The following is a 17,478-nucleotide window of genomic DNA, read 5'->3' as shown; positions in this document are numbered from 1 at the left end:
AAGAGTTAAACTTTTTTATGGTTGACTGTATTTATACAATAATATACCAACATTTATGCCATCAAATTAGTAGCATTAGATTCATGATATAATACATTTTCATCGTATACCTATTTGGTTTCACAAACATTGATATATTTTTGCACAAACTCGGTTAAATTTTGAAATTGTTTGACCCTCCAACAAAGTTGAAAGTACACTATTTCAAGGACGGAGGGAGTAGAACTTATTTCGAATCGAAGCACCGTTGTGTAGATTAGAATTGATTATGTGAAGAAGATTAAGGGAGGTTTTTTTTTTAGAACAGAAGATTAAGGGAGGTGAGTGAAACATGATAGTGCATTTTTTTGAGGAAAGTTTTTTTTAAGGAAAGTGAAACGACAATTTATAAGGCTAGGGGCACCGAGTGGGCTCGAGCTGCATAGCGTTTCTCCGGAGGCCGGAGCGATGCCCATGTGTGCTTTAAGCAGCGTGTCATTCAGGCCCGACAATATTTGCACGCAACAAACGGCCCGACAATATTTGCGCGCAACAAACGGCCCAAAATCGCCTGAAGACTGTCACTCACTGATGTGAGCCGGCCAAAGGGCGCTCGGCAGCGTCGGAGTCGGATTCGTCCCCCAATCCAAACCCTCCCGGCCCTCCTGAATCAGCCCCGCACCCCATTGCCTCCCCGCGAATCCGCCGCCGCCGCCAGTCGACGCCGGCCCCCGGATCCGATGGACACGGGCGCAGATCCTCCGCGCTACCGCCGGCTCAGGAAGGCCTCCGACCTCCGCACCGCCGCCGCCCACCCGCCCCCGAAACGGGTACGTACGGCATCCATCCTTGCGATTTCTGCCGAATGTTTTGCATCCGGCCGTTACAACCATCTATTCGCAGCTCACGCCCAAATGGTGTCAGTTTGTTGAGAAGTACTGGTGCTGTAGGCTAGGTCTTGTGCATAAGCTAGCTGTGCAAATGAGCCTCGTGTAAGCAGCGGCGCGGAGAAGCATCTCTATTTTTAACCACCTGTTTGGAATGGCTTCTACCAATTGAGCTTATTTGGGAGTATCTGGTAGCTGTGTTAAGTCTAAAACACCCATATACATCAACGAAGAACAACACAAACACTGTATTGCAGTGACACATCAAAAACAAGAGCTACCAAATCATTTCGGCAGTGCAATAATCTGAGATCCATGGTAGCGCAAAGTACATTTCGGAAATATGGCACTGCTCCTGCATACATCCATACAACGAAATTGAGAAAATAATTATAAAGGGGGGAATTTAGAAGCGAAATGTGAAAAGGAAAAAAAGAGCTTGGATTGGGTCGTGGCGTTGGGTCTTGGGGATGCCCGTGACCTCGGCCGGGGGGTACGGAGAAGCTCGAGAAGCCTTTCCTTTGTGGCTTCCTGCTACATACATGAAATGGGAGGGGCTCGCCCTGGCAGCCACATAGAAGCTTTGCCTTAGGGATAGCTTGAGGCTTATTTGGACCATAAGCCATCCCACAAGCTGTTCCTAACCCAGTGGTAGGTGGAGACAATGCAGTTTGGTGTGTAACTATGTATGTTGCTACTGATTTTCTCTCTTATTAGTCTACAAGTTTATTGTTAAAAAATTGGGCAACTAGAACGCCTGTTCCTGTCCATCTTATGCAGCAGAATGGAGTACCTATATAGTATGATACATATATGCTCCTAAAATTGTTGCGCCTGCTCACGTCATTATTTAGGTTGAATAGGTGGACGCACTCTTTCATTTGTTTTGCTAGTTCGTGCACTATTTTTGACTAGGAATGTTGTTAATGCTTACTTTTAAGGCAAATTGCTCAGTTATCTGTTTAAGCTATTTGGAATTCCCTGACTGTTCTTCATTTATGTCTCACCAAAATAAAACTAGATGCGTCCGAGCGAGGAACACACCAGTTTCTGTGAGGACAAGATCAGCAGCTTACCCGATGAGATGTTAATCATGATCGTCGATAAGCTAGATGCACGGACGGCGATAACCACCAGTATCCTTTCAAAGAGATGGCGGGATCTTCCTGCACACTCGCACACATGTTATGACCTTGGCGTTGATGACATCCTCCCTCCACGCTACCACAGACTGAAGCAAATGGTGGTGGAGGCTAAGGCAGGGTATGTGGCAGAGAAGAACGCACTGAACTTGGCCGGCTGTCGGGGATATACCCCGCAGTATGACCCGGCTGGAGATATAACCCGGCTAGGATTGGGTGTTTCATTAATGACCCGGCAGACTATAAGCCGGCAGGAACAGTTAAGTAGGTTAAGCTCGCGGGAACAAGTTGAGCATTGTAACCCGGCAGACACAGTCATGTAACCCGGCACATGTTAAGCCAGATCGTAAGCCAGACGGTAAGCCAGATCGTAAGCCAGATGGTAAGTCAGATCGTAAGCCAGATGGTAAGTCAGATCGTAAGCCAGATTGTAAGAAGCCCAAGACGTTAAGAAGCCCATGGTGAGACGTCAAAGGAAGGTTAAATCTTAAGTCCGAGTTGGACTCTACATGTAACCCGCCCCTTCAGCTTATATAAGGAGGGGCGGGGCACCCCAAGAGGGGACAAGAAACAATCGATAGGGCTAGACACCGAGAGCCGGTTCCCGGCGACTCTCCCGTGATCATAATGAGACCTAGCCTCAAACAGCATGTAGGGTTGTTACCGGATGATGTTTCCCGGGGCCCGAAGCTGTCTAAATCCTTGTCTTGTGTTGCGTCTCTCGATTCCGCTCAACCCCTCTCAAGCTACCACATAGATGCGTTGGCCTCGCGACTAAGTCCTGACACTAAGGACATCTGCCGTGACAATTCCACGACACCGGCAGTCATGCTTTTAGAGACCGATTCTTTGCCGTCAATGACTGGATGTGGATAGTCCAACGGCTGACTACCCACCTGCAACGTTATGAGCGTTGGGCCATGCGACGCTATGTTAAACGGCTGAATGCGTTCCTTCTGCCCCGCACCAATGTTCAACAACGGTCTATCAAGAAGCTGAGGATTCAAACCTTTGGAACGAGCAGTTGCAATGATCAATGGATTACGTCAGCGATTGGCAGATGGGGCGTTGAAGATTTGGAGCTTGTCGTTGACAACTCTTCCTGGTGCTATGACTTCCGGCTATTGGATAAATGCGAGAATGTGCGATTGAAACGACTTGTGCTATCCAATTGTTATCATCATGATGCACCCAAGTCCTTGACGTTTCAGAGGCTCACAGCACTTACTCTGTGCAAAGAATGTTCACATATTTCACACGTTTGTTGTTATATTCTGAGAAACTGCGTGCAGCTGGTGGATTTGAGCCTGAAATATTCTGGTCATAACCGAGATTCTCTTCATATTCGTGTTCCTAAGTCAAAGTTAAAGAATCTGCAATTGGACAACTGCAACGTTGGGCAAGTCTATCTGACTTCACTGCCTTGTCTTGAAGCATTTGCTTGTCGCGGTCAGCCAATCGAATTACACTACGGCGAGGTGCCTCGACTTAGGCATGTGAGTTTGAACTTCTTGCAAACTGGAGATAATGCCAAGGATGGTTCCTTATGTGGACTAAGCAAGTTGTTTTTAGGGATTCCGCCACCGCTAGAGTACCTTGCTCTGCAATTAAGAGGGGGTCAGGTGAGTAGCCATTCCTGAAATGATATTGTTTTTTTATTGATCATAGCATCACATCGCTACATAAGATAGTACTTAATTATCACATCATTTATGCAGATGTGGATTAAACCTGCTGCCATTCGCAGCCAGCTTAATCATCTCAAGAAACTATTATTTGCAAACGTGGCAATGAACTGGGATACATTCTGGATTCTCACCCTACTTGCTGCCGCACCTGCCCTGGAGTCACTCCATGTTCATGTATGTTTACCCTACTTTTTTTTCAAGCACTATACTTTTTGGGGTTTGAAAGATCTGAAACTCTGAAATCTGAATGCAGTTTGTCAACAACTCAGAGAAGGTGGGTGCTGCAGGATCACTAGATGTACAAGTGGAACACCATCAGCATCACCATCACCTGAAAGAACTCATGGTCATCGGCTTCGGCGGGGTGGCGTGGCAGACCGGCTTTGTGAAGCGGATCATGCGGGCGTCACCGATCCTGGAGTGCGTCCACCTGCTGGACGGGCACGTCGTGGAGGGCGAAGATCGGGAGCTCGTCGGCCTGAAGATCGTCCGCCGCCGCCGGGAGTGGCACGAGTGCGAGAGATTGGAGGTGCTCAACGAACTGACAGACGGGATCCGTTCGCCCCATCTCGAAATAGTTTTGGAATGACTTTTGGTAGAAGTGTTGCTGTGCCAGTAGCCTTCCGTTCTGTAGGGCTTGCAGCTGTATGCCATGGCCTAATGATTATGTTATGCTGGCTTGTGAGAAAGAAGAACATGTGTTTGTATTGGGTATCGTGTGCTTTACTTTTGCTCGATTATCCAAAGGATTGATGTAGCTGTTGAGATGATTGATTCCATGGCTGCTCATGGTGTGGCTTGAAATCACCAATTGTACGCCTAAAAGATATTTTTCCTTTGCCTTTTTGAAAGAACCAAAAAGTTCACAAGAATCCTTGATATTGGTGATCAGAGCCTGTAAACCCTTTCAATCACCATGTGGTTAGAGCCCCATTTTTTTCGTATTATATTACTTTGGCCAAAAGCAAATGAACCCTTTTTATTGTTCTAGAACCCTGAAAATAGAGGTTTGAACTAAAAGTATTTATTTTCCCTAGAAAATAACAATTCATTAAAATTCATTTATGAGGTGTATTACATACACTATCCATTCAAAAAAAGTTATTTTTAAAGATATATAAGTATTTATTATAAATCATTATCTAAAAGGGAATAAATTGTATTTATATGTTTTAAAATATTTATTTTCTCTAAAAAAATCCTCAAAAATCACCCAAGTGTTTTTTGAGATTCCAAACCACTTGGAGTGGAGAAACTTTGATAGTAATGTTCAAAATATTTGAGCATTCTCAATCAAACACCTTCCTTTTTTCCATATCTTAAGTTCGCTCAATCAGAGATATTCATAAATATCCCAAATAATTCCTGGATATGCTTCGTATTCTGCCCAATATTTTTTTGAGACATTTCTGCCCAATATAATTGACATAATCTCCCAACTTATAAAACATTTGTGTGTGCGTGTTTTTTTTTTTTTTTGAGGAAATTGTGTGTGCGTGTGTGTGTTCGTGGCTTCACGCTATGCCCGTTGCGACCCATCAGAGAGCAGCGTAGGCTCAGGCCTGCTACCGCCCAGGCAGGCAGTCAGTCAGTAAGCGAGGTGGTTGGGGCTTGGGGGCTTGTCGGATGGGCTGGCCCAGCTGCAAAATCGAGTGCGTCGTCGCCGGAGTTCCTCAACCCCTCGTGCCGTCGATGTTTAATGCCATTCATCATTCTGTAGGCCGATTTAACAGTGAACAAACCCCTTCTGTCATAATGGCACGCCCAGAAATCAGGCTGTATCCACGAGCTCAGTGGGATATTCATTATAACTTCAACATCCGGCCCAATAAAATGCTCCATTAGCAGCTGCTTGTTCCAAGTTCTGGTCGTCGCATCAATTAATTCAGAAACGTGCGTGGATTGGCCGATATGGGGCATATCGGTCTCAACTTGTAGTCCCGGGGAAGCCAATTATCTTCCCAAATGCGCGTCTTCTAATCAAGCCTAGGGTCAGAAGATCCCTGCCCTCAACCAAAGATCGCCATACCTGGGACGGATGGGCTCCCAAAACTGCATCAAGGATGTTGCCGTTTGGGTAATACCTCGCCTTTAGCACGCGCGCACTTAGTGACTTTGTATCCTGCAGCAAACGCCACACTTGCCTTGCAAGCAATGCCAGGTTAAAGAGCTCGATATCTCTGAATCCTATCCCGCCCATGTTTTTTGGTTTGCACATCGTCTTTCAAGACACCCATGCAGGCTTTCTCTGGCCTTGTTTGCTTCCCCATCAAAACTTCCGAAGAAGACTGTTTATATGTTCGCTGAGGCCTCGGGGTAATTTGAAACAGGACATCGAATATGTCGGAATAGATTGTGCGACGGATTTAATTAACACCTCCTTCCCCCTGCAGACAAGCATTTCTCCATCCAGCCTTGAATATGTTTCCAAATCCTATCCTTCAAATATCGGAAACTGCCTTCCTTGCTCTTGCCTACATCCGTGGGCAGGCCTAAATATTTCCCTGAAAGTGACTCGTTCTGGACATCCAAAACATTTTTTATCTCATTTCTAGTGGCTTCCGGGACACCCTTACTGGAATAGATTGATGATTTATCCGTGTTAATTTTCTGTCCCGAGGCATCACAGTAGGTTCTCAAGAGGTCACGAACCGAGCTGCATTTTCACCGTTGGCTTCAAAAAAAAGAAGACTATCGTCTGCAAAAAGGAGATGATTAATAGCCGGTGCTGTATCTGCAACAGAAAGTCCTCGAACACCTGCACCTTGGTCTTTCAACAAGCATGATAAGCCTTCTGCAGCCAACAGAAATAGATACGGGGAGGTCGGATCCCCCTGCCTCATTCCCCTCGTGGGCCTAAAATCTTGTAGACTTCCCCTTTAAACAATACCGCAAAGGATACGGAAGTGACGCACCTCATTACCGTTTCAGTGAATCGTGGACTGATGCCAAGTTGCAACATAACTGCTTTAAGGTATGACCACTCCAACCTGTCATACATTTTCATCATATCCAACTTCAGTGCTACAAATCTGTTTCCTTTGACTCTCCTTGTTTTCATATAGTGAAGACACTCGTAAGCAGTTATAAAATTATCCGTGATCAGACGACCAGGCACAAAGGCCGACTGCTCTTCAGAAATTACCTCGGGGAGAATGATCTTCAGCCTGTTTGCTAAGACCTTAGATGCAATCTTGTAGATCACATTGCAAAGACTTATAGACCAAAATTGTCCTAGAATTTTCGGACTAGCGATCTTGGGAATAAGAACGATGAACGTACGGTTGATATCCTCCGGTGAGTCCTCTCCATTGAGCAGCCTAATTATCATGCTGGTTACCTCCTCTCCACAAAGCTCCCAATCCCTTTGAAAAAAGTGTGCAGGAAAACCATCGGGCCCCGGGGCTTTGGTCGGGAACATTTGAAAAAGTGCTTCTTTTACTTCATCCTTTGTATACTGGGCTTAGCATTCATACCTGCATCAACCCTAACTGGTATGTGTGACAGTACTTCTTCAATTCATATGCAGCCCTCGGATGTGTATAGATTCTTGTAGAGATCGTTTATCATCTCAGCCAACTCCCCTGGATCCGAAGCCATAGTACCATCAGGTTTTTGGAGCTGGCTAATTGTGTTCTTGGCTCTCCGGCCACTTGCCTTCCTCTGAAAATACTGCGTGTTGCGATCTCCTGCAGAGAGCCAGTTTATTCGAGACCGCTGCCAAATCATGATCTCCTCGCGGAAGGACAACTCCACGATCTGATCCTGCACTTTCTTCTCTTCCTCCCCCGGCCCCACTCTATGGGGATCCGCTCGCAACTCTGCTAGTTGATGGCGCAGCTTTCTCAGTTCTTGTCGTATAGACCCGAAAGTCACCCGCCCCCAGCGTTTCAGCGACGAGCCCGCAGAGGACAATTTTGAAGCTAGCTCTGCCACTGTGGTCACCGGTTGTGTTTGGTTCCATACCTGCTGCACCTTTGCACCGAAAGTACTGTCAGTTTCCCACATACACTCATAACGAAACGGCTTCTTCAGAGCAACTCTCAAGTTATTTGCTTCCAACTCATTCAAGAGTAGAATGGGGCTGTGGTCTGACTTGGCCGCCGTAAGATGTTCGACAGTGGCAAAAGGAAACATAGCCGACCAACTAGCCGTAGCTAGGGCACGGTCAAGTCGAACTCTGCAGTACTCCCCCCCCCCAGCAACTCTCTTCTTAAACGTCCAGTCTAGGCCTTTGTAGCCCAGATCAGCTAGTTCACACACGTCCACAGCTTCCCTGAATCCTTCTATTTGTGCACTGTCCCTCTCATTTGGTCCCATCTGCTCTTCCTGTCGCGGTATCTCGTTAAAGTCTCCCATGCAGACCCAAGGTAGATCATTTTCTCCACGTAAGATTTTCATGGTATCCCATGTTTTATACCTCATGCTCCTGTTTGCTGCACCATAGAAAACAGATAACCTCCACGCTTCCTTGCCCGGTTCTTTAACCACCGAGTCAATATGATCTTGGACGCAGCTATAGGCCGGGCCATTCAAATAGAGAAGCTGAGGGGAAATCTTGGACGCAACTATGGAAGGTGCAAGTTCCATCAAAGGTCAAGATTTTTGTTTGGCGGCTGGCACATATGTCTCTACCAACGGGTTCAGCACGACATGAACGTAAAATGGCGACAACTACCGCATGCAGCCTATGTGCAGAAGAGTTTGATTCTTGGCGCCATTCTTTGTTTGAATGCAGGATGGCGCGATGCGTGTGGGCGCTCGGAGATGAGGAGATTCTTGAGCATGTGATATCTAACAACAGTGACGATGCGAGGCTCTGGTTGTTCTGACTGTTTGACACGATGAACCAACATGACCTTGCGAGAGTTTTGATTACCATGTGGGCAATATGGTGGGCTCGTCGTAGAGCGATACATGATGATGAGTTTCAAAGTCCCATGTCCACGATGTGCTTTGTTAACCGATACTTGCAAGACTTGGAAATTGCCACCACAAGGACACCGACGAGACAACCACAGGCTGCGAAGCCAAGAGCTCGTACATGGATTCCACCGGGAGTAAACGCGGCGAAAATCAATGCTGATGGTGCTATTTCCCACCAGGGCACGACGGGAGCTTCAGCCGCAGTTTGCAGGGATCAACACGGCAACTACCTTGGAGCATCTGCGGTGGTATTCGATGGGATGGTCGACGCTCCATGCCTTGAAGCTCAAGCATGCAATGAGGCTCTTGCCCTAGCGCAAGACTTGATTTTGACACATGCGATAATAGCATCTGACTTCTTACAGGTTATTCAAGACATTAACGGAGCTTCGAGTTCCTCTTCTTATGCTTTAGTTTTGAATGAGATTAGAGATAGAGCTACAAATTTTGTTAGCATTACTTTTTGTTTTGAAGCACATGCCTTGGCAAAGGCGGCTTCGTCACTCCCTGCTGGGCGCCACATGTGGCTAGGGAATCCACCAGACATTATTTGTACTAGTAGACTGCCCGTGCGTTGCCACGGGCTTTTCATAATTTGTATTGGTTGCATGTAAATTTCATATAGATAGAAAATATAGCCAAAGTAATTGTAATGTACTTCGCTTGCAATGTATTTCGATAATAAAATGTAACTCTACCCTATACACAAAAGGGTTATCATATATGATGCACAAAATAAAGGTGGTACACAAATATTGACCTCTTTATTGTGCATTGCATTACAAATGATAATAACACTTGAATGTTTTTTTATGCTTAAGATCGATTGTCTCGTGAAAGCGTGTGCATTGCTATTCTCCTTTAATTAAAATTAACACATGGATGATTTTGTTCCCTTTTAAAAAATGTTCCAAGAAGTTACAACCAGAAACTTAATTGCAATGTGCAATTGGCTGGCAAACTATTGCATATGAACTTAGGCACTTGAAACCATACAATTTACCATTTAGAAACTGCTGCAGCAAAACACATCTTCTAGAACATGCTACTCCCAGCTATCTTGGGAGAGGTAGATACATCAATCTTTGATAACATTTGTTGATTAAAAATTTATTGGCATTTATTTATATTTTTATAGTAATTTTTAGTTTTGTTAGAATTATGTAACTTCAGATTTGGTGTATCGGCTCAAAATGAAATTCACGTAAGACTCAAAAGGAAATGTGTGTGTTGTACTATGAACTATGATGTAAAGGGAAGCGACCAACTCCTATTCAAATACCAACCGGAGAAAAACCCTAATTATACATACACTAAGACATTAAAATCAAAAATAAGGGTGAAAGGGCGATTGACATGCAGCATCAATTGTGAATAAGCAGGTTAAAACTTGCCCAGAGAATATTGCTCACGACTCACAAGTTTACAACATACTTTTTCTGTATTAGCACAAAAGTCGAATAATACATGGTAGGATTGAGGAGGAGGAGGTCTATAATATTAGTCTTATCGATTGTTCATTATTCTATTAGCAACTAAGAGAGAGAGAGGGGGGAGGGAGGGAGAGAGAATCGGATCACCAAATTGTCTCCATGTGTCTACGCTATCTGAAAACCGCCATATGTGAGAAGTAATGGGGTCAGGACGTCTCAGGGCAGCACGCTAGATCAGGCCGGATCACATCATGCTGGAAAAAAAAAAAATAGTTTTCTAAAATATTGCAAGGCATCCCGAAGATATTGACGTTACAAGTTGCTACGAGCTTACATGCTTAAAACAATCAACCGAAAATACCAACATACTTCTCCATTTTGAGCTAGTCCACCTAACGAGGACTTCTTCATTAATACCCACAATCGTTCCAGATAGCCAATAGGAGATAAAAGTTAGTAAATGTTGTACTCCCTCTGTTCCTAAATATAAGTCTTTTTTGAAAGTTCAATAAGGACTACATACAGATATATATAGACATATTTTAAAGTGTAGATTCATTCATTTTGCTCCGTATGTAGTTCACATTGGAGTCTCTAGGAAGACTTATATTTAGGAACGGAGGGAGTACAAATAATAATTTCAGTTGAGTTGAAAGACTTAAATTAAAAACCAACAAATATATGCAGGGTTATTTCATACTGTTATTTTAATGGGCACCAATAACGTCCTTTTCAGCATCATAATATATAATCCAAAATCATATTAACAATTTTGGGGTAACTTTATACTACTTATGAGTATAAATAATATGATTAATTAACAAATCTTGGATTGTAATAGATCTGAAAAAACATTTATATGTTTCAAAGAGTCAGATGGTGTGAGTATCGTCTGAAAGCTTTCTGGATAAATAAGGATATATGGAGTTGTTAAGTTCAAGAAAATAGAATGGCTCTCCTTACACAAAGTCTAAGTTCACCACCGTTAGATTTATAAATGGGGAAAAGATGCTATGAATAAGAGAAACAAAAAATAAAGATAGAAAGGTGTTAAGTTCACCACACTCTTTATTTGCTTACTGGGTTGAGTAGGTAACAATATGTTTTAGAAGATGATGACTTCCTAATACTTTAGCACATAACTGTACTCTACTGAACCGTGGGGGACGAATCGGAGGTACAGTAGAAGAATGAACAAATAGATTTTATTTATATTATCCACACCCTACATGTACAACACTGAGAAGCTCCTCGTGAAACAAGCTTACAACAGTGAGCATTGAACAATCATACTCTCTTCTTGCTAGCCGGTGCTGAGAACACTTGTGCAGCAATTAGTATATCAATGTCCTCGTAGATAGGTTGATGAAGATTGCCAGCAATGAAAATATCATCCAGTTCATAGGCCTGAAAATTTCACCACTGGCACTCATGGGAATTAGTTAGTACTAAAAAGAATGGTATAGCTCTCGCAAGAAATTACATACAACTCCATTGCTGGTTCTTCAATGTCAAAATTTCAGCCTATATGTGAACATTAAAAAGACTTCACATACCTAAATAAATTATGAAAAACACTCATGCTGCAGTGCGGCTCCCGTGTCCTCGTCAGTTTTGACGCCCTACCACGTACTTGCAGCTTGGGGCGCGACCCCTACATCCTTGGTGGCGGCCACAGCGCCCACATCCACCTACATCCACGCTTTGGCAGGAACCATATAACAAAAAATATATTGTGGACCAAATGTTCATGGAATTTTGCAGTATGATATAGACTACAAATGGGTATGATAGGCAAGAATCCTCAAATTTCCATTATACCATAATGTCTAGCTTAGGGATTTTGTTCCGTATCTTCTTATTTGGCACTACACCAACATTTAGCATGACGTCAACGACCACATAACGCCTTCATCACTGGTTAGCGATCTGATCATGTCTCTTACTACCTGAAAGCATAAATATTAAATTCTATTGTTAAAGATATATTCTTAACATGTCAATAAGAGGGAAAAGCAATATGGCAATTCAATGTCTCATCGACCCTGCAGTTGGCAACATCCCAAGTGATGATCAATTTTAAACATAATATTTAGCTACAAGAATGACTACAGTACAATTCATCATTTCTTTGTTCTGGGCATTTTTGCCCCTGAATACATGATAATACAAGGACAAACTTAAAATATGCTGATACGATGTAGTGCCATCAAGCATGGATAATTATGCAAGGACAAACTCATGTTCTAGGAATTTTTTACCCTAAACGATGCATGAAACGACCAATAATAAACAGATTAGAAAAATTGTGCGTATCTCTTTGTCCATAATAAGTTCTGTTGCTTCTTCCAAGTCAGTTTATTATTTAACCATATCGTTCGGCCACCACTCTGTCCATGTAGGGCGAGCGCTAGCATTAGTAGCATTTATCTAAACTCTGATTACCAGCACGTACAATGATTAATACGAATGTTGGTGCAAATAGAACTCACTTGTGGTGAGAAACTGAATAAGTGTTGTCGAAGGGTTGAGGGAGCTCGAAGGGGTTGGTATCACTGCACAAGTTGTTCGTCAGTACAGCCCCAAGAAAACTTTAGAAAGGATGTTTCTGTCCACCTACATAAATAAAGAGATAAATCTGTGATCGTGCAGCAAGCCTGATAAGCCACATAAATAAAGAGATAAATCTGTGATCGTGCATAAAGTAATTAACAAACCCGGTGTTGTTCTCTTCTGTCCACGGTCCGCCCGCTCCCCACCCCCGTTCTACCTCACGCCCCGTCCATCCGCTCCCAGCTTACTCCCTAGCTCCATGTTGCTCATGCTCGCCCATGTGTGCGCTGTCAGCCAGCTGGTGGCCCCAACTCGTACGGCTCCATCCGCTTGGTGCCAGATGATTAGCACATGGATGCATCCGCCGGCCGTACCACCTGCACATCAATGAACAGTGGATTACTACGTCGACAGGGATAGAAAAATATAAAACTCACACAAACGGAATTTACAGATATCAGCAAACACTAATCTGAATACCTTCTAAATCTCACGTAGTGCAGGGGGTGCTCTGAAAGTCTAAATATCATTGTGTTACAGAAACAATGTTCCTTTCTCAGTCTACTGGGTGCCCTTAGACAGGGCCACCTCATTGTCAACCACTCCCGCATCCCTCACCCTGTCAAACCGGGTCGCGGCTTACTCGGAATTCACGAATGCCCGTGTGGCGTCATCGAAAGAGCTAAGCAAATTCTCGCCAACCGCATCGCCTTCCAGCAGATGGTCATTACGAAGGATCGATGCCGCTGCCCCTATTCCACTTTTAATATGATGCATCCAGATTCTTTTTATAATAACTTCTCACATGTTTCAATTGAATAATTTGATTATCCGAACCAATTAATGAACCAGAGATGGTTTTTTATTGCTACCTTCCAATTAATGAACCAGAGATGGTTTTTTATTGCTACCTTTAAGTCATACTGTATGTTTCAGTGGTGCTGTTTTTTCTTTAGGCAGCTTGCAGAATGAATGATGAAGTTTTTTGGGCCTGCATCGCAAATGGGTTTGGCCAGATGCTCGACTGGTTTTACGACCAACTATAGAAGTGTATTCATCATTTCCATTGGCATGACCGTAATTTGTGAATCAGAAAAGATAGAAAAGCAAACTTTAATGTTAAATATAAAACAAAAGAAAAAAAGAATCCAAGTAATTAGATTTGTAAAAAGAAATACATTCGAGATGTTTCATCGATACAATAAGCACATCAGTAGGACATTATAATCATGGTATAAACTTGCTTCCTTTTTTATGACATAGATACACGCATACTGGAAAATTTGCAACAACAATAGATAACAAGATTATTTTTAGCTCACCTTCTGATTCCATTGTCGCTTTATCATCAGTTCATCAAAAGTGAAATTAGCCTACGAAGATAACCATGTATACTGAACACACGAGAAAAACACAAGTTTAATCCATCGGCTTTAGAGATCCTTGACAGATGCCATCAGGTTGAGAAATTTGATGTTATGAATAAAGCATGAAGAGAATTGTCTGTTGGTCAACATTTGCAGAAGTAAGCTAGATCAAGGATGAGTTTTCGCCATCGGTAAACAGGGACCTGTTCAAGTACAAGCTGTAGGAATAAACTTTAGCATTAATTACTGAATAGCATACAAAATTGTCTAATGTACTGCAAACTATAGAGCAAAATCACATCCCTGGTGTTGAAACACCAGTGGCACAAGGCACTTTGTCCAATTTGTGCTTCCAAGGGTAGTCTCCGAACTCTGACACGGTGGCACCATCACCAACTTACACTTGCTTGTCAGCGCAGCTGTGATGGCCCTTGCTGGGGCTCATACCTCCGAGTCATGCTCCTCTTTCCAAAATTTGTCCAAGGTGCCTGAAAAAAAATACTTAATTAACCTCCAATGAAAATAATAATACAGCATGTCAGCATGGATAGCTATATGACTGTATTAAAAATTACTCTAATGTGAGACAATGGTTTGAGTTGCTAGATATTGTGGGTCATCTAGTTAAATTCAGGTCTTACTTCCTGCTTGCTGCACGAACTTCCTCGGTGGTAAGCATCGCAGTCGTCAGCATACAGGTTCACCACCTGAACTTACGCGCACAAGACATGACCTGATGCCCGATGTAGCCACATGCATAGCAGAACCACGGCAAGCACCCGTACTGAAGTTTAAGCCCCACCCTTGTTCTCTTTTCCTTGATCCTTGCTATCATCGCAACTGAAATTTCCAGCGCCCGCTATATACAGGAAAAGCAACCCGTACACGAACAAAGTTTCCTACCTACTCTCCCATCACGTAGTTCAATTTGGAGGATTGTTCTCATGTCCTTGCATAGAGCACGTACCATTACATCTGTTCTCCAATTCATCGAGACATCAAGAATGTGTACCCATATCCACAGCCAAAGTGCACAAAGTACTTATTGCCTCCCAAAAACGTGAACGTCAGATCCTCTTTGTCCTTAGCCTCCAAGCATCTTCTAGCTCATCAAACAGAAAACATATTTGCAGCGAAAAGTGATTCAATATATGAGCAATTAGGACAAGATTAGTGCTTTGGGAATTGAGAGAGTTGTCCTCCGTACTCATCCTTATGATAACATGCTTTGGGAATTAGGCAAGCTCGTGATTCTGTGGAGATGTTCGATAACATGCTTCTAGAAAGCGTCATGTTACACCACGCCCATCCTAGACACCACAGTATGATGTGAGGTTGACTCGTGCACCACATTTGCCACCTGGTCTGGCCGCCCTGCCAACCCAAGATCGTTCCAAGCCAATATTTCGCTCGGTGTTCTGAAGATCTGCAGAAGAGGTTGTAAAAATCATCAGGTGTGTAACCTGCATACAGAAGAAAGATTGATACGTGCATGTAAAACTGAGAACCAGCAAATCTGATTCAAACACAAAAGAAAAAGGGCAAGCTTAATTATGCTATCTTGCTGAGCCACGGCCGGCACTACCCCTCGTCGTTTCAGGAGGAACAGGAGAGCACGAGCAGAGGATACGGATTCAGGGGATGAGAGGGGTGGGGTGGGGATCACGAGAGCTTATCCATGTCTTGGGGCGGCCATCCATGCCGAGCGGCAGCAGCGAGGTGCCATCGTGGTGGTGACGGGCGATGCATCCAAGGCGCCGGTGGCGCCGGCGTTCTCGTGATCCATGATGGCCGCGTCTGCCCGGATGGTCGTGTCCGTCGAGGTCGGACGGACAGGGCCGCACGGGCCTTTGTAGAGGGGGAGGGTAGAGGGTTGGCAGATGGGGAAGGGAAGTACCAGGGATGTGGTGCCGACTCGTTGGTCTCAGATCACCGCCGGTCGCCTGTATCCGAGTCGCCGCGACGTATCCGAGGCGCGGCGGTGAATTAGTTGTCAGATCGGAGCACGAGGAGCGGGAGGCAGCGGATCACCATTGAAGGCCGAGGAGTGGGACGGGTATGTTGGAAATATGCCCTAGAGGCATTAATAAATGGCTATTATTATATTTCTTTGTTCATGGTAATTGTCTATTATTCATGCTATAATTGTATTGTCCGAAAATCGTAATACATGTGTGAATACATAGACCACAACCTGTCCCTAGTAAGCCTCTAGTTGACTAGCTCGTTGATCAACAGATAGTCATGGTTTCCTGACTATGGACATTGGATGTCATTGATAACGGGATCACATCATTAGGAGAATGATGTGATGGACAAGACCCAATCCTAAGCATAGCATAAAAGATCGTGTAGTTTCGTTTGCTAGAGCTTTTCCAATGTCAAGTATCTTTTCCTTAGACCATGAGATAGTGCAACTCCCGGATACCGTAGGAGTGCTTTGGGTGTGCCAAACGTCACAACGTAACTGGGTGACTATAAAGGTGCATTACGGGTATCTCCGAAAGTGTCTGTTGGGTTGGCACGGATCGAGACTGGGATTTGTCACTCCGTGTGACGGAGAGGTATCTCTGGGCGCACTCGGTAATGCATCATCATAATGAGCTCAATGTGACTAAGGCGTTAGTCACGGGATCATGCATTGCGGTACGAGTAAAGAGACTTGCCGGTAACGAGATTGAACAAGGTATTGGGATACCGACGATCGAATCTCGGGCAAGTAACATATCGATTGACAAAGGGAATTGCATACGGATTGATTGAATCCTCGACACCGTGGTTCATCCGATGAGATCATCGTGGAACATGTGGGAGCCAACATGAGTATCCAGATCCCGCTGTTGGTTATTGACCGGAGAGGCGTCTCGGTCATGTCTGCATGTCTCCCGAACCCGTAGGGTCTACACACTCAAGGTCCGGTGACGCTAGGGTTGTAGAGATATATGTATGCGGAAACCCGAAAGTTGTTCGGAGTCCCGGATGAGATCCCGGACGTCACGAGAGTTACCAGAATGGTCCGGAGGTGAAGAATTATATATAGGAAGTCAAGTTTCGGCCACCGGGAAAGTTTCGGGGGTTGCCGGTATTGTACCGGGACCACCGGAAGGGTCCCGGGGGTCCACCGGGTGGGGCCACCTGTCCCGGAGGGCCCCGTGGGCTGAAAGTGGAGGGGAACCAGCCCTTAGTGGGCTGGGGCGCCCCCCTTGGGCCTCCCCCATGCGCCTAGGGTTGGGAACCCTAGGGGGGAGCTTCCCCCTTGCCTTGGGGGGCAAGGCACCCCTTTCCACCCCTTGGCCGCCGCCCCCCAACCCTAGATGGGTTTTGGCCGGCCCCCCCCTCCCAAGGGGGCCTATATAAAGGGGGGAGGGAGGGCAGCAACCTACAGCCTTGGGCGCCTCCCTCCTCCCCTGCAACACCTCTCTCTCTCGCAGAAGCTCGGCGAAGCCCTGCCGGAGACCCGCTACATCCACCACCACGCCGTCGTGCTGTTGGATCTCCATCAA

The 17,478-nt window shown here is 44.8% G+C and overlaps 2 protein-coding genes and 1 long non-coding RNA gene across 4 annotated transcripts; 1 reads left to right on the top strand and 2 right to left on the bottom strand.

The window, feature by feature from the left end:
- The first annotated feature begins 575 nt into the window (after positions 1–575).
- LOC109784534 (uncharacterized) lies at positions 576–4,584 on the top strand. 2 transcript variants are annotated; one of them, XM_073498306.1, is made up of 4 exons: positions 576–809; positions 1,888–3,630; positions 3,727–3,870; positions 3,950–4,584. In XM_073498306.1, exons 2-4 carry the CDS (start codon positions 2,875–2,877, stop codon positions 4,283–4,285), a joined length of 1,236 nt encoding a protein of 411 aa, XP_073354407.1. In that variant the 5' UTR covers positions 576–809; positions 1,888–2,874; the 3' UTR covers positions 4,286–4,584. The 2 variants fall into 2 exon arrangements, with proteins under 2 accessions (XP_073354407.1, XP_020198725.1); XM_020343136.4 differs by lacking the exon at positions 1,888–3,630 and having other exon boundaries at positions 593–809.
- Positions 4,585–7,215: 2,631 nt separating this feature from the next.
- LOC141023081 (uncharacterized) lies at positions 7,216–8,286 on the bottom strand. The gene has a single exon (XM_073499390.1). It carries the CDS (start codon positions 8,284–8,286, stop codon positions 7,216–7,218), a length of 1,071 nt encoding a protein of 356 aa, XP_073355491.1.
- A 2,806-nt stretch (positions 8,287–11,092) lies between these two features.
- LOC109784531 (uncharacterized) lies at positions 11,093–14,092 on the bottom strand. Its single transcript, XR_002237894.4, has 6 exons — positions 13,931–14,092; positions 12,773–12,985; positions 12,548–12,663; positions 11,877–12,004; positions 11,612–11,757; positions 11,093–11,477 (listed from the first exon to the last, which is right to left on the bottom strand). It is a non-coding gene; the product is annotated as an uncharacterized lncRNA (long non-coding RNA).
- Between the last annotated feature and the right edge of the window lie 3,386 nt (positions 14,093–17,478).

The sequence above is a fragment of the Aegilops tauschii genome, chromosome 5 (assembly GCF_002575655.3).
Source record: "Aegilops tauschii subsp. strangulata cultivar AL8/78 chromosome 5, Aet v6.0, whole genome shotgun sequence".
NCBI classification, from domain to species: domain Eukaryota; kingdom Viridiplantae; phylum Streptophyta; class Magnoliopsida; order Poales; family Poaceae; genus Aegilops; species Aegilops tauschii.
The sequence above is the reverse complement of the archived record's forward strand: the minus strand, read 5'-3'. Positions and strand labels throughout refer to the sequence as shown.